A 24,118-nucleotide genomic window follows, 5' to 3' on the forward strand; every position below is an offset into this window, starting at 1 on the left:
TTATACCTATAATTTTTATGGGTTTCTGAATTCTGAAGCTACATCGTTAAAGAAGTTATTTATTTCCATGATTGAACATCATCGGTCATTTCTTCCCTCTATCTACATGCACTTATATTTTTTCTACAAACGTACTATATAAGATGTGTAATAATTCACTACTATAGTCAGTCAAATTATATCATTGGACTGCCTGGCTTCTGTGTTTATTTTACAAATTAAAAATATAATAATTTATAAATAAGTTTATAATTTATAAAAATATAACAAATTTATAAAAATATAATAATTTCATTTTGTAAAGCTTCCTTAAAAGTATCATTTCTCTTCTAGGAATCAGTGTTGTAGTTAAAAAATACAAAATAAATGCATAACTCTAAATACCAGTTATCTTAATGTTGTATATCCTACTTGTGCTTATACACTTCTCTAAATGTTGTGATGAATAAGCAGATTACTCTGTGAAAAAGGATTTTGTAAATCATTTTAACTGTGAGATTTTCCAGCTATTTTAATTTGTCATGCCTCATACTGTCATCATAGAGACTTCTTATATTTTTGTTATCACACACAAAAAGGGATCTTTAAATGCCATTTCGTACAACTTGTTACTTAACAAGAATTCCCTCTTTATACCTGATGAGTATAATCTTTGCTTAAAGATTTCTAGATAAAGCATTTTTTAGGTGCTTACTATACATGCCAGGCTCTATACTAAGCACTGTGAATAAAACTACAAATGCATTTACCCTGAAAGAGATTACATTTTAATGGAGAAAGACTAGTGATTACATAAAATTGAAAAGGTTTTATATGAACAAAATCAACACAGCTAAAGTTAGAAAAGAAGAGATTACAGGAAACATTTACAGTAAATATCTCTAGTAATAGTCTGCTAGCCAACAAATACAGGAAATTTTTGCAAATATTTAAGAAGAAGAGCAATTGGATCATTATACCTCAACTGGCTCTACCACATTTCACTTTAATCCCTCCTATGTTACCATTCGCATCCTTAAGCATTTTACCCACCCCCTTTAAATACTGGAGCCATAATTCAACCAAATACTGCCATTGCTACTGTATGGTAGTAAAAATAGCCACCTCTGGCTACTAACCCAATTTCTACCTTCTTGGGAGAAGCTTTTGCAGATTCCCCTTAATCTTAGTACCTTCCCTCTGAGAGTACCTCCAAATTTATCTTGTATATATATCTCGATTGTATATAATTGTTTGCATGTTGTCTCTTCTGTTAGATTGTGAGTTCTTTACGATTGGGGGTCTTTGTTTTTACCTTTCTTTTTATCACCAGAACTTAGAACTGTGCCTGGAACACAATAGGTACTTAATAAATTCGAGTTGACTGACTTCCCTTTATGTGTTGTCTCTCATATAAGCATATCAGCTCCTTTTGGGGGAGGAACTACCTTCAGTTAGATTTCAGTGCCGTTGCCCAGTGCTTGGGAAATAGTATAATAAATACTTCTGCAATCTTTTCAAACACGACAAAAACAAATGTTTTAGATGTACTGGGAAAACTGATTCATTGTTGGCACTAAGAATGGCCCTGATCTGGAAAACAATTTGTTACTTTAAAAAAAAAATCGTTGACACATACAATGTACAATCTAATATTTATTACCAGCCCTTTACACCAGGGAAGTCAAAGAGAGAAGAAACAAGATATATGTGTGTACACATATACATATACACATATATATGTATATGCATATGTGCGTATGTATATATAGATTTTATTTAAATATGTTAATCATGCCGCACAGCAGTGTATCATTATATTTTAGCAATAATATTGAAAATTAGCATAATATGCCAGTAATATGAAATGTATATTATATTTCTACATAATATTATATGTGTGTATTATGTATGTATACACCCGTATATATATGTATGTATAAATGTAACGTATGGCAGCACTTTTTATGGTTGTAAAAAAACTGGAAACATAATAGATACTCATCAATTGAGGTAGGGCTAAATAAGTTGTGGTACAAAATGGAATAGAATATTATTGTACTGTATGAAATAAACACAAGGAAGAAGCAGGAGAGTTGAATAAACTGGTACAAAATGAAGCAAGCAGAACCAGGAAAAGAATATACATAAGCTATAACATTAATGTGAGTGAAAAGAAAAAAAACAAAACTGACCAGTGTGAAATTAACATGACCAAACTTGGCTCCGAAGAGATACACCTCCTTTCTTTACAGAGGTTGAGGATTAGGGGTATGGAATATTATATGGAAAGTCAGACTTGGATTATGTGTTGGTCAAATTGGTTGAATTGCTTTTCCCTCATCTTTTAAAAATTCTTTGTTTCTAAGAATTGTGCTTTGGGAGGGGGTGGAGTGTATTGGGAACTGTAAGTGATTTAAAAAAAGATATCAATAAACATATATAGCTTAAAGAAAAGAAGAGCTTCTCAATTTTCTGCTTATATATTGCCCTGAAAAGTTCATCACTGAATGCTCTTGGTTTAAGTGGGTATTAAAATAATCTTATTTTTGCCTCCCTTGATTTTCAGTCTTCAGGAGGGAGTACGGTATTATATGCCACAACAACCCAGGGCTTACTGATGATTGGTATATTCATATATTCATGGCATGTTCTAGCATTTGTAAAGCATGCCTGAGATGTTTTTTGTTTTTGTTTTCTTAATTCTTAAATCAAAAGAGATAGTGGGAGAAGTAGTAGAAGGAAGAGAGAACAGTGGAGTTTGCCATCAGTGTTGGACAGTTCCTCTTGTGATATGTTCAATAGTGTGTTCCATTAATAGGAGACCACCAGTGGCTATTTTCCCTTGTGTCCACCTTTGGATACCAATGAGTTCCTCCGTTCTTTGAGCTACACCTCTTCCCAGGTCTCCAAGTTGAGGTCACAGCTCATTTTACACCAAAAACTCGCTTCTTAAGGAAAATAATACCACCTCCCATCCTCAATGTTAAGGTTTGTGAAACACTAATCACACAGCTAAGCTGATTGGGAATAGCTATCAGTTGAAATTTCATACCTATTCAGAGTAGCTGAGGATCCTTTTTGAAAGCTAACTTTTATAGAGTGCTTTATAATTTTTATCTCATTTGAAATCTTTATTATCCCAAGTTTAGAGATGAGGAATCTGGGACAAACCATTGTGACTTGCCTGTGGTCACACAGCTAGAAAGGGTATGATGAGACATTTGAACTTCAATCTTCCAGCCTCGAGGCCTGGGGCTCTATCCACTGCATCACTAATTAGTTGTCCCTGAAGTCCTGTTTCAATCCAAGGCAACTAAATAACAGCAACAATAGTAATAGTAATAATAAGCCTTCCATGAGTTGCCCCTCTGCCTTCAGGGCATAATTCTTAGATTCTGAACACATTCACCTCTCTTTATAGTTGCTTAATTGCATGCAACAGCGTGCTTTACTTTCATTTTCCTTGTCCTAATGATACATCCAATTTGCTTAGACATCCCTGTGGGTCAGTGGGGGACTCCTCCTGGTCAAAGTGAGGTGATATGAAGTATGCTGGCAGAAGCAGAGCCACTTGAAGGCAAGAGGCTCCCATATCAGGCCCTCCTTCGTTTGTATCAATTTTCCTTCTCCAATGTTACCCATGAGGTTATTCCATGCCAAACCTGACAACAGTACAAATAGTTCTACTGCTGGACTGCTTAAATCCAGTTCTTGTGATTTAAGCTTGGAACTGGACAAAACACTCTGCATTTAACAAAAGAAGCTTGCTTAACAGTAGCATAAAGAAGACAGTTAGCAAAGACACAGCATTGATTCAGGTGGTGAGACTCCCTTTGCCTCCACACTTGCCACAGTGGTATGCCCTCCATCAAGCTTGAGCACTAGATTTTTTTATGTGTTAGGCAATGGGGAATTGAGGTAAGTTGTTCCACTGGAGCTTAGTTTCCATGACAGTTTCATTGACTTTTTAGGGGGAAACTAGCTTAGCCTAAGTGGCATAGATGCCATTCTCCCCAAGCATTTATTTTAAAAGAGAGGCTTATGATGTTTATTTTTATATTACTGAGAGCTTTAATTATCATCAGTAATAATTTACACAATAACTTCAACCTCCAACCACAAATTAAGATCCTATGATTTTCTTAGAATGATTATTGGTCTATAAAACAGGGATAAGATTTGAGTTTGAAGAAATTTTATTTAGAATTTCATAAACTAGGTTGTTGGCTATTTGAGATTTGAAGGTGGTATGAAAGTATATTGATATTAAGACAATATCAGTAAAGCACATAGGCTCTCTCTTAGGCATTCCTTTCTTTTCCTATATGGCCAGCTTGTCTTTTTCACTAATAGATGGACTGGTCAGATGAATAGCCTGCATGCTCCAATGTTCACAGGACAGAAAGGCCTCTAGAGCACTGAGTACACCAAACCCAATTTCTCATCCCTGGCAAAGTAATGGGAGGAAAGGGACAAGGGGTATACAGGATGGCTAAGCATGGATAATTTATAATTTGCTTCGTTGTTGGGAGTTCCCATTTTGTTGAGATTATAGATCCATTTGGATATTAAATTATCCATTTCTTCTTTTCCTTAGGTCATTAATTTTCCCCTTTCTGATTCGTGGAGGAAAGCCAGTCCCAGTCTCCGTATTCACAACTGCATTCATGTTCTGCAGCCTTAATGGATACTTACAAAGTCAATACTTGAGTAATTACGCAGTATACTCTGATAACTGGGTAAAAGATCCTCGTTTTATCACAGGTGAGTCCGGTGGCCAACTACATAATAAAACAGCGTTCTAATTGAGAGCCAACATCATATAACGTGAAGAACACCAGTCTTGGGGTCTGAAGAAGTGGATTTTAGTCTTGGCTTATTTAACTTTTCTGAGCTTTCATTTTCTCATCATTAAAATGGAGATAATAATTCTTCTACTGCCTACCTTGGGGTTAGTGTGAAAATGACAGTTTTCTTAAATAATAAAACATTGTCGTGTATGAAGACTAGATTACCTACCATTTTGTATTTAAATTAGTGGCATGGACTTCGTATCAACTTTGGAAAGCTTTAGCTTCCTGATAATAATAAGAGCAGTACAGAAGGCAATGGACTGGCTAGAGAGGCAGAAGATTTGTCTCCATTCAGGCAAAGACTGGATACTTTTTGGTATGTTATAGAGAAGAACCTTGTTCAGTTAAATTGGATGGCCTTTGCGATCCCTTTCAATCAACATTGTGTCAATTGACACAATTATATATAACATTTGAAATGTTATATAAATGAATTTTTTTAAATTGTGTAGCACATAATCTTATATTTTTCAATTGTGGACCACATAATCAGAAACCTTAGGATTATAGATGGAGAGATAGAAGAGTCCTTAAAGGTGATTTAGTTCAACTACCTTATTTTACAGATGGAGAAACTGAGGCCCAGAGAATCCATATTTTATAGGCAGCATTAATTTCATTATATAAGGAAGCTCCAAGAGAACAGATCTAGAGCTGAAAGGAAGCTTAGAGGCCAACTAGTACAACCCATCATTTTACAGATGAAGAGGTCACACAGGTAGTAAACATCAGAAGTATATTTTGGACCTAGGTCCTCTGACAACAGAGCCAGTGATGTACCATTGTACCATGCTGGTTAATTCATCCAAGCCTGCTAACGTGACTTGTGACAACAGTCTCTTATATAGTTAGTAGGAGATGAGTGCTTAGGTCCAACTACCTTATCAGATAATGTATGTGAATGAGACAACTCTTGAGTTTCTTTTCTTTTTTTAAACTAATAATCTTAGGCATCTGATTCATGTGCCATCTGTTAGCTATTTGCCATCTAAGAAATCATAGGTCTTTTGAAGAATTTGAAGATGCTTAATTAAATAAATCTAGTCCTAGTTGAACAACTTTTATTTTCTCTTTTGCACTTCCACAGCTCTCTCTCAGGCCTTCTTTTTTCCACCTCATGCACTGGACTAGTTTGTGTTTTTGGAAGAAGGTTTCTAAACTACAGAATTGACTGATATTGAGATTTTCAGGCCAGCTATGAGAATGATAATGGTAGGGTATTTCAGCCTTCCAAACATCACCCCTCAAAGCTAATTATGATACCATCCCTAGCATCATACTGTATAAATGACTCTCTGTACCAAGATGTGGACAGTCTGAAAAATTGTCACCAGCAGCATTTGTTATCTACAACAATGGAAATAAAAGAAGGTGAAATTAAGTCAAGGGAATATAATATAGCCAATTGGGGCATGGAATCCTATGTTTTTTTTGTGGTATAGGCAAGAGAAAGGAAAGGAGATACTAAAACCATTCATACATCATTCCTCTAGGAAAAAAAGGATATAGAAAACAAACCTGGGTAGAAAAAAGCCCCAAGCCATAGTTCCTGATCTGTTCTTGGATCCATACTAAAGCCAGAGCTATTGCCAAGAGTCTGAAAAACCTGGGTACATTGAGTACTAGCATTGTGAGTTTTACTAATAATACAACTATTTCCAAGTGGAAACTTAATTGTTTTTTAACCTTTTCAGTGAAGTCCTTAAGCTCAAAACATTTGGAAACCACTACCCTAGAGAATCTAGACAATACCAGTATCTCTTATCTGTTACCAGACAGATTCTGTAATTAGAACTTTCACATAAGAAATGAAAGGACAAGTGTTGGACTTAGAATTAGAAAACTGGGTTTTAATCCCAGCTTGACCACCTACTATGTGCACTTAGATAATTCACTTTCGTTCTCTCAGTCTACTTCATCACTCATAAAATTTCCATGGTACTAAAATATGTGAATGAAATGTAATATGAGTCTACTTGATAAAATTGTTATTTTGAAGACCTCATCAAACTTTAGCCTAAAGACTCAGATAAAATTGTTATCTTGAAGACCTTATGAAACTTTAGCCTAAAGGTTCATGGAATAGACCCACAGGAGTTTCTTATTTATTTATTAGCTCCTTTACTAGCTGGCTTTATCTAGGTCTCTGGGTAGCTTTAGTTTGGATAGCTAAGTCTAGCATCTTATAGTAAACTGTTTAGAAGTGCTTGTAAATTAACTATTTAGATAGATTAAAGGTTGTGATGGAATCCTAATGAAGCTGCCCCCATCCCCAATATTCTAACTTCCTTATGGACTCCACAGAACAGCATGAGTCTCCAACCACACCACAGGCCCCGAGACTCGATCATAGGCTCCATTGAACAGCAGGCCTACTACCACCTCCCCAGACTCAATATCTTGACTTTTTCATATATGCCTCACTGCTCATTAGAACAATAGGTGTGTCCATGAACTCATATTTCTCACACAACAGCAGGTGTGTCCATGCACTCAACCACAATCATATCCATCTAGTCGCAGGACCACAGTAGCCAGCCAGTCAGAAAGAAGCACCACCAGGATGCCCAAGCAGGTTGTGGACCACCCCCCAAAAATAGAAGGAACTTTCCTTAAGTAGGCACCTGTGCAGTTACAGCAGCAATTCTTGGTGAACTTATGACATTGACTTATTATAATATTATCATACATACAAACCACCTCAAATGGGTTTTTTTGTATACATTGTGGTAACTGCACGTGCAGTTCCACTGAGACTGGGACCTCTATTACCTAATCCCTTATTTATTTATTAGCTCCTTGTCTTTTTAATATTCAGATTCTATAGTCAACATCATTACACTATAAAATTGCCTGTATTGTCTTACTAAGTTCCTGATTTCTCTTGGAACTTAGCCCACACTTCATGAGAGGCATCAATCGCAATAAATGCCTATACTTGAATTAGCGATGGTCTGACTGAATTCTTTGAGACAGTTCTACCACAACACCTTATGAAATATAGAAGCATTCCATTGAAAACAAAACTACTCAATCTCTGTACTAGTCCTTAACCTAATACTGGAATATCAGTAGTTGCAACCAGGTCAAAAGTCAAGTACAAAAGATGATTAACATTAGAAGTGAAGAGGACAAGTCATTTCACATGATTTTCCCTTAAGCAATATGTTTCAATCAAACTGGTCTAGTTGATATTTCCTAGGCATAACATTGCATCCTCCCCCTTAGTACTTTTGCACAACCTGTCCCCATCCATGCCTGGAATGTTCATTTGCTTCACTTTTCTTCAAATACCTGATTTTCCTTAGGATGCAGTTCATGTATTCTTCTACACAAGACCTTTCCCGAGCTTCTCACTTGGGAATGCCCCATCCCCACCACTCCCCAATACCAAAACTTTACTTAGTATTTTATATATAGTTTCTGTTTATAAGCTTCTGGAAGGCACTGATTGTTTTTATGTTTGTATCTCTCTAGGACAATGCATGACACCTATCAGGATCTTAATAATTTCTTTTTGAACTGAATCATTTGTAAATGACATATTATTTTAGTTGAGAACAACCAATTATAAAGCAAAAAAAAAGTAACTTAGATAATAAGTGAGTTCAGTAAAGTTTCAGGGATAGAAGGCATGCTCTGATTCATATGGGGGTCATGAAAAATTGAACATGACTGAACAACTGACAACAGCAGAAAGTTTCAAGAGACAAGATGGAGCACCATGTGCTGTTTTATAGCTCCCACCTTAAATAGAGGTTTTGGAGTTAATAGCTCCACCCTCCAAACCTAGGGATACAGAGAACAGAGATGGGGTGGAGTACCAAAGCCAATGGGATGTTGCATTAAAAAATATTAGTGTTTGATAAACTAATATGAAGTGAAAAGGATAGAAAATATTATTTAATTAATATATTGGAAAATTGCTTAAAATATGGCAGGAAATAGATTTAGAACCCTATTTCACACTATGCATATTAATTAACTTTAGCTCAATGGTAGGCTTAAACATTTTTGAAATCTATATAAAGAAGATGAAATTAAAGAGGAATAAGGTATTAATTATGGAAGGAAGTGACTTGGTTTATGTTTTAAATTGTTTGATGGACTTATTAGAAATAAGATCAGTGTGCTTAATTACATTAAAATGAAATATTTAATGTACAAAAAAAATTAAAATGTTAAATGGATAAGGAAAATTATGGTGAGAGACCGGTAGCACCACTCTGAAGAACTAAAGGTGAACCTCACATGGTGGTGTATGCTGCTAATGGATTATTTTGACATAGAAAGTTCTGAGCTGAAGTACTTCTAAAGTCTATTAGTTATCTGCATTAAGTCTGACATCAGTGTGATGAGCTTCAGGTGGTACAGGACGATCAGGCTGCCTAAGAGAATAGCCCAACGTATTTGGGAAAACAAAGCAGGTTAAGCTTCTGTGTCAGTCAATATTGAAATCAGACCTGTGAGTGGCCAACTGTACTTCCAATCTGGACAAGACAGGAGACCCAGCCTCAGGGTTGGGGATAAAGGAATAACTAAGGATGATCATCACACAGAGGGCAAGAAAAGGTGAATGTTCGGTGTAAACAGGCTACATATAACTAATGAAGAATGGCAAAAAGGAGCAGAACTAAAGTGTCATCAAAGAAATAAGTGCTAGAAAGAGAATATGGGCTTTTGCCAATATGGAACAAGAATGTAGATGACAAGTAGATATTCAGAGTGCTTCACTGACACACCCATGATGTGGGGAGAAAGTGAAGGCCTTCAAAACACTGTATACCTACCTGCTTTGATGAACTTTTGGAAGAATACCGGGAAGAGTCTAGCAGGATTAGCAGATGTGTATGCTTTCTGATCTGTATTGTTGGAAAGATATCCTGAAACAATGAGATAACATCCACTTGAGTTTGACGGATAAAAATTTGACATTGAAGATAGCTAAGGGAATGTTAAAAATTTGCAAATAGAACTCCTAGTAACTTACAGCTAAATAGCCAAGGGATATAAACAGTTTATGAAAGAAGAAAACACACATAGTTAATTACTACTTGAAAAATGCTCCTCTGCACTCATAATCCAAGAAACTGAGTTAAGAAAACTCTGAGGCATCCCTCCACACCTACTGGGCAAAAATAATAAAAAATCATGAAACCCATTGTCATTAAGGTTGTAGAAACAGAAACATTTATTGCTGATGTTAATCGTACTCTAGTAGAAACAATTTGGCAGTCTGTGGTAAAAATTACAAAAATAATCATGCCCTTTGACTTATATTATTGGAAACATAAAGAGTTTATTAAAAGAAAAAATCCAACTGTTCATTGATGTTTATAGCATCATAATTGTAATTGGAAAAAAAAGTCAGAACAACAGAAATGTTCAATAAGAGGGGAATGGTTAAACAAATTTTTGGTACTTCAAGATAATAGACTGATACAATGCAATTAAGCACTTACTATAAGTCCTGAGGATACATATACAAACAATCAAGGTGTTCATGTTCTAATTGAGAAAGATAATGCATACAGGGGTGACCTCATGGTGACTGGGCTACTCCTACTACAGAAACTTCCTGTGCAACTGGCCCATAATAGAGTCCTAGAGAGTTGTTTGGTTCACTGAATGTTTAAGCAACTTGCAGATGGTCGCATAGCTAATAGGAGTCAAAGACAGAACAGAGTTCATATTCTGATTTCAAGATTATGCCTCTATCTAGTATACCAAACTACTCCTCTGTAACACTACCTATATTGTTTATAAGAATCAGAGAAATTTGTGTCATAGCTGTTTTGCAATAATGAAAAATTAATGTGGGAAAAAAGGCAGATATCTAGATTTGACTAATAATTTTTTGTTTATCTTTTGCTAGTAACCATAGAGGAAATCAGTGAACTGGTTGTGATCCTAGTAAATATTTGGTGACAGACTAGAAATAGCATCCCACATGAATGAAAGATATTGTGTTTAAGTGATGGAAGACCATGACATCTAAGAAACTAAAGGTACTTCTCAGGTTACACATCCCCATGTTTAGCTTGGAGAAGGCTTAGGGGAGGATACGATAGCTACCTTCAAGTATTTTAAGGACTATTATATGAAAAGAATGAGTGGACTTGTTCTACTTGAACCCAGGGGACAAAACTAGTAATGGATAGAAGTTGCAGAGCTGTAACTTTCAGGTTGGTGTCATTTTAAAAAAATGAAAAACACACTTAACATCTCCTCTACCACTCTAACTTTCAGTCTTTCTATAACTGCAGATTTCTTTCCTGCTGACTAAAAACATTCCTAGATTTTTCCTGTCCTTAAAAATCTCACTTGATTCTACCATTCTCTGAAACTATCATCTTATCTTTCCTCCCTCTCAAAGCGAAACTTCTAGAAAGCATCGTCTACTCATATTTCCCTCCACTTCTTTTTTTCTCTGCCCATGATAATTTGCCATCCAAACTCATCACTTGCCTGAAGTTGCTTACTCTGAACTTACCAATGTTCTCTTAATTGCCAAATCTGATAGCCTTTTCTCAAAACATATCCTTCTTGACAGCTGTAGTATTTGACACTGTTGACCACCTCTTCCTCCTTGATGGACTGTCTTTTTGTGACTTTGCCCTCTCATGGATTTTTTCCTACTTGTCTATTTGTTCTTAGTCTCTTTTGCTAGGTCATCATATGTATCACCTCCCTAACTGTGGGGGTGAAAATCTGTCCTGGTTCTTCTTCTCATTGCTTCCCTTAACTTTAATAATCTCTTTGCAGATTACTCTCAGATCCAACCCTAGTCTGTCACCTGAGTTCCAGTCCCACATCATCAACTCTCTTATTTAACATTTCTAAGTAGATGTCTCATAGACAGTTCAAATAAGACACATCCAAAATGGAACTTGACTCTTTTCGTGCAACCTATCCTTTTATTAGAAGTAGGAAAGAAACTTTCCTATTTCTTTCAAGGGTTCCACCATCCAGTCATCCAGGTTTGTATCATAATTATTCTTGACTTTTTATTCTTCACCATGCTGCATATCCAGTTGGTTTCAAGATTTTGTCAATTTTACTTCACGGGGTCACTTTGCTCTCCGTACTACTCACTGTGGCCATCATAGTAAATCACCTAGTTAAAGAGGAATTGTTAGTATTAGGAAGTAATACTCATTCCTCTACTTCGTTGACAAAACATAGAGTGGAGTTCTAACCTTTCCTCATTACCTTGAATACCTCCATTTTCTATTTTTGAGTACAGAGCTGCCAAAGCAATTTCCCTAAAGCAAAAGTCTTACCTTGTCACTCCCTTGCTCCAAAACTCAATAAGCTCCTCATTACCTCTAGGATCACGTAGAAACTTAAGCATTTAAAGACCTCCTCAGTGTGGCTCCAGTCTACTACTACAGCCTTATTATGCGTTATTCCCCTTTATATAATTCAGTAGTCCAGTGGCCATGCTGTTCCTCATGTTTGACACTTAATCTCCCGAGTCTTTGAACAGGCTGTTCCAATATCTGTAATTTACTGTGTCCTTTCCTTTGCTTCTTAGAATCTCTCCTTTTCTTCAGAGCTCACCTCAAGGTGCTGTAGCGCCAATGCAGTATTCACAGTGCCTGCAGCAGCCATGAATATCTTGGTGTAATTATGTATCACAAAATACAACAGATGCTCCACATGGAAGACAGAACCAAAACATTCAGACACCAGAAAGCCAAATCCATCATAGTAATAAGGAAATCTATATACAATAACAATGCAGAGGGCAACACCAGCCCTAAGCCTTCCCCCTGCTAGGGCCTTCCCACAAACCAGCGCCCTTAAACAAAATCACAAACAAGCTGTCTCACACTAGCCAGCTGCCTGCATCCTTCTTAGCTGTGACTGCTTTGATCAGTTTTCTCTCAGCTCTGCTCTAGCTCCACCTCTTCCTATTCCACTCTTCCTGTTCTACCCATTCAGCAAGCTCCCACCACAGACTCATGTGACTCAAACAGGTCACATGGGCCTATTAATGAATGGGAAAGATCTTCCCATTTAAATTACCATTACAGCTGCACACAAAGCTTTTCCTAATCTCCCCAGCTGTTAGTGCCCTCAAAATGAACATGTGTATGTATTTGTGCATAAATATATATGTGTGTGTTTATTTTATTCTGTATGTTTCATCTCTTATGATATGCTCCCACAAAGTAGCCAGGTGTGCAGTAGATAGAATGAAACACTTGCTACCTTTATGACCCTGGACAAGTCACTTAACTGCTGTCTGCTTCAGTTTGCTTAACTGTAAAATGTGGATAATAATAGCACCTATCTCTGAGTTGTGGGGATAAAATGAGATGTTATTTATAAAAGTGCTTAGCCAGTGCCTGGCACATAGTAGGCATTTAAATGTTTATTGATTGGTTCCTAACAAGACTAGAAAGGAAGGATATGGTTGGACTGCAAGGCCTCTGAAGTCCCTTCCAGTCCTGAGATTCTAGAATGCATATCATTGAAGCTTCACATCTTTTTCTAGTCATCCATGTCCTTGACATTGTTTTTCATGTTACTACTACATATAGTGGTGATGATGATGAGGCTCAGAACATCCCCCTCACCGTAAAATTCTTTTACTAGTATGCTCTTTCTCACCCTTTCAGTTCATTTGTATAACTCTTCTCACCCTCCTTTGAAAACCCCATCAACTTGAGCTGGCAACTCAGTTACCAAACTGTTCCAACTGTTACACTGTGTGCCCTCAATCATTTGGGGGACACTAACTACTCTAATCCATCCAGAAATATGTGACTTTTACTACAACTTGGCTCCCTTGACTGTAGATTAAGTAGTAAAGGAAGGATGAGAACTCTACCTTGTGCTTTATTTATGAGGTGGAAGAATAGGTTTAATACCTTTCTAGCTTAGTACTAATAATTTCTCCTGCAAAGATATGGAGGCTGGGGGACATTGTTTTGTTAATAATCCCTGAATGACTGAAGCAGAAAATTACTTTTTTTTAATATCCAGGGGGAGGTGAAAGCAGTCCTCATAATAGTAGCAATTGTTTGAGAAAGATTTTACATTGGTATAGTTAGTAGAAAAATGATTATTTATAACTACTTAGCCAATCTTTACTTTTATTTCTTTTCCTCATTAGGTTGTGCCATGTGGCTAATAGGGATGTTAATAAATATCCATTCTGATAATATCCTAAGAAACTTGAGAAAACCAGGAGAGACTGGGTACAAAATACCAAGAGGTAAGTAAAAATCCTGCCAGAATGAATTGTTAATGAATTTATTTTAGAATTACACCCAAATCATGTGAGATCCTGATAAGCATCCAACTTGAGTATAATATTAGCTACCTAATGAGCTTTAAGGATCATGATCAACCACACCATTGAACCATTTAGGTAATGTTTTGTGTTTTATATCGAGAAATTAGGATGTTTTTTAAGGCTTTTAGATTTCAATTTCTTTTAGTCTGGTTGTGTGTGTGTGTGTGTGTGTGTGTGTGTGTGTGTGTGTGTGTGTGTGTGTGTGTGTGTGTACACACACGCGCGCGCGCGCGCACGCGCGCGTGCCATGTATTTTCAGTTGTTTGCTCTCAGTGAAAGAGGAATAATAATATCTAAAGTACCTACTTGGAGTCAAAGAGTTTAGAGATAAAGGAGTTTTGAGAAAAGTGCTTTGTAAGGCTCCTCAGTAGGCGTTTGAGATATTATCATTATTTATTTGCATTTGTTTCACCTGTTAGGTTCTTGCTTCTCATTTTGTAGTCTAGGTGAAAAGGCAAGGGTGAGAACTTTTCCATATACTTTGCTAATGAGGTGAAAAGTAAGAATGGTATTCTTATTTGCTGCTCAGTTATTCCATATAAAGTAATTCACAAAGCATTTTACAAATTTTCTAGGCAGCAGTGGAGCCCAAGGGAACCAAAAATTTTCCAGAGATACCTGTCCCTTGGGTATAGATCATCCCAAACCACAACTAATCCTATCATACTGGAAATAGCTGGTCCTTTGAAGTATAGAACTCATTTTCTTCTCCCTTAAATGTATAGCCATACACTAAAAACTTACCATTTCTGTCAAGGGTACCCACATCATTCCTGTGAAAATCAAGTCATCCTCAACTCTTCTTTTTCCTTTACCTCTCAAATTTAATGAGTTACACCTCCACAACTTTTTACAGCCATGTCCTTCTCTCTACTCTCTTTGTTTCTACCCCAAGTCTCATTACCTCTAACTTGGACTATTCCATCAATCTATTAATTAAGCTCACTGCTGGCTTCTCCGTTCTCCAGTGAATCCTCCACATTGCTTCCTCAAAAATCTCTGCTTTGGTGAAGTTATCAGAACCAGGAAAAGGGCAAATGTCATGACCATAGTAATGTGAATGTGCAGAATCAAAAAAGTAAACTGAACCCTCTAGTTGGAAGAGATTGAGAAAGTGCACCTCCCTCTTCTTTAAAGAGGAGACCAGGACTTTGAAATATTGTACTTACATTCAAACATGCTGGAAACATTGACCTATTTTGCAAAAAAAGAAAATTCTCAAATTTTTGTTCAAATTCACATTTTGTTCACATTTTAACTGTTTTCCTTCTCAACCTACAGTTCAGCATTGTATAAAAGCACATGCTATTAGACTATAAATTGAGAAAAGAAAACAGTATTTTATACTATTTTAGATGATGTTTAAAGTCCAGAACAATTGATCTTTATAAAGAACTTATAAGCACTTTTTTTTAAACTAAAAGATCTTAGTTCCTAATTCCACCCTACTCACAAAGAATTTAGATTTACATTCTAATAGAGAATACAAGTATATGTAAAAATAAATGGTGCATAAATGGTGGTGAATAAATGCAACTTTATACAAAATGGTTAACTGTAAGGTAGTAACTACTTTGTTACTAGGTGCCTAAAGGCAACTAGATAGTACGGGGGATAGAGTGTCAGGCTGGGAGTTAGGACAGCTCATCTTTCTGAGTTCAAGTCCAGCCTGAGACCCTTACTTGCTCTTCCTTGCATGCCTCTTTTATGTGAGACAATTTTCCCCATTCTACCGGTTCTTTCCCCCTTGTCCCAGTACATCACTCTTTCTTACCTCTGCATTTTTTTAGATCATCCCAATATAACTGATTTACATTTGTGCCCTTTGTCTATGTAGACTCCTTCTAACTGTTAAAATAATGATAAAATTCTTAGGAATTCCATATATCATCTTCCCATATGATAAGGTATACAGTTTAACCTTACTAAATCTCTTGTGATTTCTCTTTCATGTTTGCGTTTCTATTTTTCTTGAGTCTGATTTTCTATTCAGCACAGGTGTTTAATCATGAATGCTTGGAAATCCTCTAATTATGCCCATTATTTTTCCTCTGAAAGATTAATACCTAGTTTTTCTAGGTAGGTTATTTTTGGTTATAATCCTAGCTCTTTTGCTTTCTGCAATTTCATATTCCAACTCCTCCACTTCTTTAATGGGGGAGCTGCTAACCCTTGTGTGATCCTGACTGTGACTCTTCTATATTTAAATGGTTTCTTTCTGGCTACTTGCAATATTTTCTCCTTGACCTTGGAGCTCTGGGATTTGATTATAATACTTCTGAGAAGTTTCATTTGGTATCTGTTTCAGGAGGTGATAGCTGGATTCTTTCAATTCCTATTTTACCCTCCAGTTCTAGGATGGCAGGGGTTGTTTTCCTTGATAATTTCTTTAAACATGATATCTAGACCCTTTTTTTGATGATGCCTTTCAGGTAGTCGTATTTTATATTAAAATCAATCTGGTATCATTCAGCAATATTGACAAAGCAAAATTATTTAACTTCAGCTAACCTGAATTAGATCCATATCTTTAACTTCAAGCAAATTTGAACCAAGTTGATTTTCCTGCTTAATTGAGAAGTGTGTAAAAATAAAAATTGGAAAGATAAATTGTCCAATCTCACCAGTCACCATGTATGTTCTGAAAGGAAGAGATTTCTCATATTTAAATTAATATTCTCTGAAAGTCAATGAAACAAACCACTTGAAAATAGTTAATGTTCATGAATTGATATAATTTCACTTTTTTGTGAGGGGGATTTTCATGGTAAATTTACTCTTTTGTTTTGCTTTCCTTAACTTTAGGAGGCCTGTTTGAATATGTGACTGCAGCCAATTTCTCTGGAGAGGTCATGGAATGGTATGGATATGCTCTGGCAAGCTGGTCTTTTGCAGGCGTTGCATTTGCACTATTTACAACTAGTAATTTAAGTATCAGAGCAAAAGAACATCACAGGTAATTTTTTTTAAATTTGAATTACTCTATATACTTATTTTCTCTTGTCTTAATTACAAAAGCTGGGATAGCAGTCATGATTTTTCAGGCAAGGCTACAGTAAAAATAAACTTGATATGAAGAAATAAGCAGAGAAACTTCATTATGCTTAAAGGTACCATAGCCTATACATCAATGTCAGTAATTAACCATATATGTACCAAACAATATACATCTAAATATTTTTTTTTAGAAATTACTTTTTTTTGACATTTTTATTTTTTTAAATTAATTTATTTTGTTTTCAACATTCATTTCCACAAAATTTTGAGTTCCAAATTTTCTCCCCATCTCTCCCCTCCCCCCACCCCAAAACACTGAGCATTCTGATTACCCCTATCACCAATCTGCCCTCCTTTCTAACATCCCTCCCTTCCCTTATCCCCATCTTCTCTTTAGTCCTGTAGGGCAAGATAAATTTCTGTACCCCATATTTCTTATTTTCCAGTTGTATGAAAGAACGATACTCAACACTTGTGCCTAAAACTTTGAGTTCCAGCTTCTCTTTTCCTCCCTCCCCACCCATCCCCACTAAGAAGGCAAGCAACTCAATATAGGCTATATATGTGTAGTTTTGCAAATGACTTCCATAATAGTCATGTTGGGTAAGACTAACTATATTTTACCTCCTCCATCCTATCCTGCCCCCCATTTCTTCTATTCTCTCTTTTGACCTTGTCCCTCCCCAAGAATGTTTATTTCTAATTGCTCCCTCCTCTCATTTACCCTCCTTTCCATCATCCCCCCCCAACCTTCTTATCCCTTTTTCCCCTACTTTCCTGTATTGTAAGATAGGTTTTCATACCAAATTGAGTGTGCATTTTATTCCTTCCTTGAGCCAAATGTGATGAGAGTAAGCTTCACTTTTCCCTCTAACCTCCCCCCTTTTCCCCTCCACTGAAAAGATTTTTTCTTGCCTCTTTTATGAGAGATAATTTGCCCCATTCCATTTTTCCCTTTCTCCTCCCAATATATTCCTTTCTCACCCCTTAATTTTATTTTTTTAGATATTATCCTTTCCTATTTAACTCACCCTCTACTCTGTGTGTGTGTGTGTATGTATGTATGTATGTATATAATCCCTCCCACTACCCAGATATTAGAAAAGTTTCAAGAGTTATAGATATTGTCTTTCCATGTAGGAATGTAAACAGTTCAACTTTAGTAAGTCCCTTATGATTTCTTTTTCCTTTTTCTGCTTCTCTTGATTCTTGTGTTTGAAAGTCAGATTTTCTTTTCAGCTCTGGTCTTTTCATCAGGAATGCTTGAAAGTCCTCTATTTCACTGAATGATGATTTTTTTCGCCTGAGGTATTATATTCAGTTTTGCTGGGTAGATGATTCCTGGTTTTAATCCTAGTTCCTTTGACTTCTGAAATATTCCACATTCCAAATTTCACATTCCACACCTTTCAATCTCTTAATGTAGAAGATGCTAGATCTTGGGTTATCCTGATTGTATTTCCACAATACCTGAATTGTTTCTTTCTAGCTGCTTGCAATATTTTCTCCTTGACCAGGGAACTCTGGAATTTGGCCACAATGTTCCTAGGAGTTTCTATTTTCAGATCTCTTTCAGGAGGTAATCGGTGGATTCTTTCAATATTTATTTTTACCTCTGGTTCCAGAATATCAGGGCAGTTTTCCTTGATAATTTCATGAAAGATGATGTCTAGGCTCTTTTTTGGATCATGGCTTTCAGGTAGTCCCATAATTTTTAAATTATCTCTGCTGGATCTATTTTCAAGGTCAGTTGTTTTTCCAATGAGATATTTCACATTTTCTTCTATTTTTTCATTCTTTTGGTTTTGTTTTGTGATTTCTTGGTTTCTCATAAAGTCGTTAGCTTCCTTCTGTTCCTTCTAATTTTTAAAAAACTATTTTCTTCAGTGAGCTTTTGAATCTCCTTTTCCATTTGGCTAATTTTGCTTTTTAAAGCATTCTTCTCATCGGCTTTTTTAACCTCTTTTTCCAATTGAGTTACCCTATTTTTAAAGGTATTATTTTCTTCAGCATTTTTTTGGGTTTCCTTTAGCAAGCTGTTGACTTACTTTTCATGCTTTTCTTGCACCTCTCTTCCCAATTTTTCCTCCACCTCTCTTACTTGATTTTCAAAATTCTTTTTGAGTTCTTCCATGGCCTGAGACCATTGAATATTTATTTTGGATGTTTGGAATATGGAAGCCTTGTCTTTCCTTGATGGTAAGCATTGTTCTTCCTCATCTGAAAGGATGGGAGAATATACCTGTTCACCAAGAAAGTAACCTGCTGTAGTCTTATTTTTTTCCCCTTTTTTGGGCATTTTCCCAACCAGTTACTTGACTTTTGGGTTCTTTGTCAAGAGTAAGGTATACTCTGGGGACCTGTAAGATCTCAGTTCCTCCAAGGTGGCACAATCAAGCCTGCACACTGATCTGGGATCAACCAGAAACCTTTTGTGCCCAGAATCTGTGAGTAGTAGAATTTCCTCTCCACAACCACCCCGCCTCCAGTTTCACCATGCTAGTACTAAGGGCTGAGATTCAGATCAGCTGCTCAATTCCCCCAGGGGTTTTAGGTGGGGGCAGCGCCGCCACTCAGGGCTGAGGTGCAGATCAGCTGCTTAATTTCCCCAGGGGCTTTATGATGAAACTTCCAACAATGGATGCAGGCTGCTGCCTGCCACCACCACCCCCTAGGGCCGGAGCTATGGGAGGACCCTGCTCCTTTCTTGGCCAGCTGAAAAAGCCCTCTCACTGAACTTCAGCACCTGTGGTTTGAGGGATCTGAGCTGCCACTGGGGATTTTGCCCCTGAGACCTGGTCCAGCCCTGCTCCTCCCAGTGCCATGGGGCCAAGCTTGGGCTGTGCTTCTCTCTGCGTCTGGTGCAACAGACCTTCCCTGTTGGCCTTCCAGGTCACTCTGGGCTAGAAGTCTCCTGCACTCCATTGTTCTGTGGCTTCTGCTGTTCTAGAATTTGTTGAGTCATTCTTTACAGATATTTTATGGGCTGTGGGGAAAGACCTAGAGTGTTTGCCTCTTTCTACTTTGCCATCTCGGCTCTGCTCCCCTCATCTACATATTTAAAAGAAAAGTTAAATTGAGGAGAAATAAATAGCAAATCTGTAATAGTAAGGGACCTCTATGTATCTTTTATACATAGACAAATGTAACAAAAAGATAAACAAGAAGACCCTGACTAGAACTTTAAAATTTATATGAGGTGAGAGATCTTTGATGATTAGTGAATGAAAACAGCAAGGCATTTGTATACCTTTCAACTGTGCTTGTCACTTTTACAAAAATTGAGCATAAGTTAAGGTACAAAAACCTCACAAATGAATGCAGAAACAAATGCTAAATGGTTCCTTAAGTGAACACAATAAAATAAAAATTATACTAAAGGGCCTTTGCAGAAAGAAAAAATTAATTGAAAACTAAATAACTCAGTCCTAAAAAACTGAAGAGTCAATGAACAAAACATAGAAACAGTAGAAAATTTTATCAAAGAAAATGACATCAAAACAGCAAAATTTATAGTATACAGCTAAAACAATTCTTAGGGGAAATAGATATCTCTAAAAACTTTCATCAGTAAAGGAAAGATTAATTAATTAGGCATGCAGCTACAAAAACTAAGAAAACAACAAATCAAACGCCTTGACTAAACACCAAATAAAAATTCTGAAAATCAAAGAAGCAATTAACTAAATTGAAAGCAAAAACAAACAAAAAACTTTTAATTGATAAATAAAACTAAGTGCTAGCTTTAAAAAAATAATAAAATAGATAAACAGTTAATTTGATTTAAAAATCTGACTGAAAGAGCAAGCTATTCTTATCAAAAATGAAAATGAAAGATCCACAATTGAGGAAGTAAAAATGACTGTCAGAAACTATTTTGACCAATCACATGCCAACGTAACTGATGCTGTAGATGAAGTTAATGAATACTAGAGAATATATAACATGCCAACTTACCAAAAGAAAAAAATACAGATTATTTAAATAGCCCAGTATCAGAAAAATAAATTAGCAGCATCAAAAATTTGAAAGTTGGACTCATGACTATTGAAGAAATAGAAGAAATTGTTAGGAGCTGTTTTGCTTAGTTATATAACTATAAAACTGACAATCTAAATGAAGTGTATTAATATGAATATAATAAATATATCAATAACATATCAATAAATATATGAATATATTCACATAAATTGCCCAGATTAGTGTAACAAGACAGGAAATAGAGGACTTAATAGCCCAATCTCAGAAAAAGAGATTGAGCAGTCCATTAATGAGCTCAAAGAAAGAAACCCAATGACCAGACAAATTTGCAAATGAATTTTACCAAACATTTTAAAGAATGATTAATTCCAGTATATAAAAACCACTTGAAAAAATAAGAAAAGGGGAGCTCCTACTTCTTTCTATGATACAAATGTGGTCTTGATCCCAAACCAAGGAAGAGAGATAAACAGACCAGTATCCCTAATGAATATTGATGCATAATTTTTTTTAGTTCATAGAATTATTTATTTTCAGCTTTCAACATTCACTTCCACAAAATTTTGAATTTCAAATTTTCTTCCCGTCTTTCTCATACCCCCTCCCTGGGACAGCATGTATTCTGATTGCCCTTTTGTCCTTTCCTTCAGTCTGCCCTCCCTTCTAACCTCCCCACCTCCCCCATCCCTTTCCCTTCTATTTTCCTGAAGGGTAAGATAGATTTCTATATCCCATTGCTTATATATCTTATTTCCTAGTTGCATGTAAAAACAAGCACTAACATTCATTTTCAAAGCTTTGAGTTCCACATTCTCTCTCTTCCCCTCTCCTCACCCACCTATATTGAGAAGGCAAGCAATTCAATAAAGGTTGTACATGTGTGGTCATGCAAAACACTTCGATAATAGTGATGTTGTGAAAGACTAACTATGTTTCCCTCTATCCTGTCCCTCCCTCCATTTATTCAATTCTCTCCTTTGATCTGTCCCTCTACCAAAGTGTTTGCTTTCCCCCTTCCCTCCTTCCCCCCTGCTTTCCTTTAGGGTAAGATAAACTTCCATACCCAATTGAGTGTGTATTTTATTCCCTCCTGAAGTCAAATCCAGTGAAAGGAGGGTTCACTTATTCCCTCTTACCTTCCCTTGCTTCCCCTGCATTGCAAAAACTTTTTCTTGCCTCTTTTATGTGAGGTGACTTACTACATTCTACCTCTCCCTTTCTTTTTTCTTCTAGTATACTACTCTCAATTCTTAACTTTCTTTTTTAGATATAATCCCTTCATATTCAGCTCACTTTGTGCGTGCACTCTTTCTCTCTCTCTCTCTCTCTTTCTCTCTCTCAGGAAATATTTTGTAACCTGCAACTTTGCCAAAGTTGTGTATTATTTCAAGTAATTTTTTAGGTGATTCTCCAGGATTCTCTTAGTATATCATGATATCATCTGCAAAGAGGACAACTTAGTTTCTTCTTTGCCTGTTCTAATTCCTTCAATTTCTTTTTCTTCTCTTATTGCTACAGCTAGCATTTCTAATACCATACTGAATAACAGTGGTGTTAATGGACATCTTTATTTCACCCTGATCTCATTGGAAATGCATTTAACTTATCCCTATTGCATATAATGCTTGTTGATGGTTTTAGGTAGATACTGCTTATTATTTTATGGAAAGTTCCACTTATTCCTATGCTCTCCAGTGTTTTCAATAGGAAATTTATTTTATCAAGAACTTTTACTGCATCTATTGAAATAATCATGTGGCTTCTGCTAGTTTTGTTGTTGATATGATCGATAATGTTCATACTTTTCCTAATATTGAATCCATTCTAATTTTTAAAGAGTTATTTTCTTCAATGAGCTTTTGGACCTCTTTTTCCATTTGGCTCATTCTGCTTTTTAAGGTATTCTTCTCCTCATTGGCTTTTTTGACCTCTTTTGCCATTTGGGTTAGTCTAATTTTAAAGGTGTTATTTCCTTCAGTATTTTTTTTGAGTTTCCTTTAGCAAGCTGTTGACCCCTTTTTCATGATTTTCTTGTATCACTCTCATTTCTCTTCCCAATTTTTTCTTTCCTCTTACTTCATTTTCAAAATCCTTTTTGAGCTCTTCCATGGCCTGAGACCAATTCATATTTTTTTTAGAGGCTTTGGATATAGGAGCTTTGGCTTTATTGTCTTCTTCTGACTCTATGTTTTGATCTTCGTCACCAATGATGTAAGAAAATACCTCTTTGCTGAGAAAGTAAGAATCTATAGTTGGTTTCTGCCAGGCCTGTGGGCTACCCGAGTCTTCTTACCTCACCTCCCGAGGTCTTCGGCTGGCCAAGCCGGATGCTCGTATGAGAGAAAGGATGTTCCAGAGTCGAACAAGAGTTGAGCTTTATTCAGGGTTCTGGTTACAAGTGCAGGGGAATTCTTCCTTAGGAGGGAGCGAAGAATCTCCCAAGGAGGCAAAGATCTTACAATAAGAGATTGGAAGTAGAAGTGTAAGTGGGGAGAGAGAGGGAGGGGAGAGAGGAGAGAGGAAAAGCGGAGCCTTGTGTCCTCACACGTGGCCCCTCCGCCCAAGAGAGCTTTCAGGCTTTCCTGACCCTACTTAAGCTCTCCCGTCGCGTAGTTTTCACGTCAATACCGAGCCTGCTAGGTAACTAGGTATGCCCAGATCCGGGACAATCTCGAGGGCGGGGAGAGCTCTCTCCCATCACGTTTCTCACGGGAAGAGGCGGAAATACACGAGATAGCTCGGTTCACCTCGATTCCCAGTCGTTTCCTGGGGGGCCTCGTGAGAACTCTAAGATTTAGAAGTTCCCACCTTTACCTGCCTGAAACCGCCCACACGGAATTGAGCTTCTAATCCCAGCAGGTTTCTTTCCCCCACTTGCTGCCACACGCACCTGCCGTGGCTCATTTTCCCAGCAAATTATTTGACTTTTGAGCTTTGTGAAGTGGAGGATTCCAGAAGCAGCCTCTGCTTCAGCAGTGGCTGCAGCCACCCTGAGGCT

At 36.7% G+C, this 24,118-nt stretch overlaps 1 protein-coding gene across 2 annotated transcripts in view; it reads left to right on the forward strand.

Annotated features, from left to right (window-relative positions):
* The window catches only part of SRD5A1 (steroid 5 alpha-reductase 1), a 32,483-nt gene that overhangs the window by 4,005 nt on the left and 4,360 nt on the right, over positions 1 to 24,118 (forward strand). For both annotated transcript variants that reach the window (XM_072605391.1, XM_072605390.1), the window contains exons 2-4: positions 4,580 to 4,746; positions 13,960 to 14,061; positions 16,948 to 17,098. In XM_072605391.1, the coding sequence (XP_072461492.1) occupies positions 4,580 to 4,746; positions 13,960 to 14,061; positions 16,948 to 17,098 (420 nt within the window). The remainder of the gene's footprint in view (positions 1 to 4,579; positions 4,747 to 13,959; positions 14,062 to 16,947; positions 17,099 to 24,118) is intronic.

Source organism: Notamacropus eugenii, chromosome 4, assembly GCF_028372415.1.
Source record: "Notamacropus eugenii isolate mMacEug1 chromosome 4, mMacEug1.pri_v2, whole genome shotgun sequence".
Taxonomy (NCBI): Eukaryota; Metazoa; Chordata; class Mammalia; order Diprotodontia; family Macropodidae; genus Notamacropus; species Notamacropus eugenii.